This window comes from Portunus trituberculatus, chromosome 18 (assembly GCF_017591435.1).
Source record: "Portunus trituberculatus isolate SZX2019 chromosome 18, ASM1759143v1, whole genome shotgun sequence".
Taxonomy (NCBI): Eukaryota; Metazoa; Arthropoda; class Malacostraca; order Decapoda; family Portunidae; genus Portunus; species Portunus trituberculatus.
The window spans coordinates 9,782,375-9,784,549 of NC_059272.1; the positions used below are offsets into that span (position 1 = coordinate 9,782,375).

Here is a 2,175-nt window from a genome sequence, read left to right on the forward strand (position 1 = left end):
TACGTTACACTCAGAAGATATTAGTTTCTTTCACATCTATATATCATTCTACATTTACTAAGTTAACATTTTTTTTGCCATATCCAAAAATCTTTGTTTTGGTTTACATCTATATTTTTTATCAACTATTGTCAATACTGAAACGTATAGTACACTTACACAAACATATTTACGTTTCCTTGCATATCATAACAAACTGTTCATATTCTTATATATGAAATTATTATCTGAATTAGTAATGTGTAGCACCTCAGTGCTCCTTCACAAACATATCAGATTTTATAATAGCTTTTACTTTTTTCTCTTTCTCCTCCTCTCCTCCTCCTTTCCTCCTCCTCCTCCTTTCCTCCTCCTCCTCCTCCTCCTCCTCCTCCTCCTCCTCCTCCTCCTCCTCCTCTTTTACTTTGTCTTAATCTCTCTCGCTCTCTCAACTCTTCAAATTTTAGAACGAAATTTTCTCAGCATTATCTTATTTTTATTGTTGGATTGTTTTAAAACGTAATTCCTAAATGCTCTTGCCACTTACTGCCGGATTCGCTTCTGCTGACTTACATACTTTGTTATGCTCGCTTCAGAATTATCGTCCTGTTCTTTTTAATAACTCGGAGACTTGAAAGGCACGCTGCCTTCTTATTACTGCGTCATAAAGCCTCTGAATCAGTGTTGCATTGCGTCATACAAAATTCCCTTAGTGCGTCACGTCCTGCCTCTGGTCCGCGTGTTGGACGTCTTGGTCCTCTCAGGCTCTCACTGTTACCCTGGTGTTTGAATCGGTGACACGCGTGTTAATTCTGTGTTGTAGAAGAAAGCAAACATTCTCATGGCTTATCATAGACTGTAAACATCGTAGAGAAAACTTATTTACGAGCCTTTAGAGCTAAGGCGAAGACTTCTTCGTTCACCACTATGGCTCTCGTGATGTCCTGGGTGTGCATTGTGTGTGTGGTGTTAGGAGGCACGCTGGGACGCGCCTCACAGGAAGCTGAATTTGGACTTTCAATTCATCCAATTTTCTCCTCGTCAGTATATATTGCGAAGGAACCAGAGACATTTAAGGACCTGCCAGCAGTGAAGGGCCTGGAAGTGGAAGAGATATTGGCAAAAGAGTGCGAAATCCTGAATACCACAGAATCTGGACGTGGCCTTCATATGCTTAAGATTGTGCCAAGAAGGTCCTTCTCCTTCTTTGTGAAACCAGAGCCTTCTTTTAAGAGACTCGTGTTCAAGCTAACTCTGCAGGGCGTCATGTTTATCTCGCATGAATTTTACTCGGATGAAGACCTCACGCTCGACGCTGAGGACCTAACTTCTTCAGAAGGCAGCCAGTGGACAAAAGTGAGAGTAGAGCACTACCAATTCAAGCGACGAGGATTTGATCGCCACGCCTTTAAGATATCCTTCGGGAACACAACGTTGCGCCGCGAGACGACTGACTCATGGCTTCTAAATGGTTTCCAAGATTTCACCATGTTCAGTAAGGGAGGTGCCATAGTCGTCTTCAACTGTGACCCAGAAGATTTCAACAGACCTTCGGTAGAAAACTACGTGATCTACAGCACGTGGGTGATGGCGGGACTCATGATCGTGGCCACGTTCCTGCTGGCTGCTCTGTGTTGTGTGTGGTTACGCCTGAAACATCAGAGGAAGGAACGCTCCTCATCCATTAAGTATCCAGTAAGTCTTACTCCTCTCTTTATTTGGTCATTTTTCCATTTCGTGAATACTTTGTCTTTGTTATTAGTCTTGATGTCATCAGTTCATGGAAAAGACACAAGAGGAAAGAAAGTGACATTGGGACACATAATTCTTGAAATATCCTTTTAATGACATTGTCACCGTGTCCACAGATTTATGATGAGTTTGGCGAGGAGGTTCTGGAACGGGTCAGGCAGAAGGTCGAGGCTCTTCGAAATGGCAAGCATGTGAAGGATCCTGACACGGTGATCGTCAGCTACCCGCCACGAAAGGAGAATCTCTACGTGGTGGACATATCAGGTTATGGAGAGACAGATGGAGTCCGTGCCGAGGATCACCAGTATGAGGATATTGAGAAATACTACAAACACTCGAGCGTTACGGATAATGTGTACTATAATACAGATGATGATATTTATTGTGGGTCTGCCATTGACAATATTTACGAGAGTCTTTCGTGTTATGAGGAGTATGAGGTAA

General features: G+C 42.8%; 1 protein-coding gene across 1 annotated transcript in view; it reads left to right on the plus strand.

Annotated features, from left to right (window-relative positions):
* Window positions 1–739: 739 nt before the first annotated feature.
* Window positions 740–2,175, plus strand: part of LOC123505411 — a 1,711-nt gene continuing 275 nt past the window's right edge. Inside the window, exons 1-2 of the mRNA XM_045256652.1 lie at window positions 740–1,674; window positions 1,848–2,175. The exon at window positions 1,848–2,175 is cut by the window's right edge and continues 275 nt beyond it. Of these exons, the coding sequence (XP_045112587.1) occupies window positions 907–1,674; window positions 1,848–2,175 (1,096 nt within the window). The 5' untranslated portion in view covers window positions 740–906. The remainder of the gene's footprint in view (window positions 1,675–1,847) is intronic.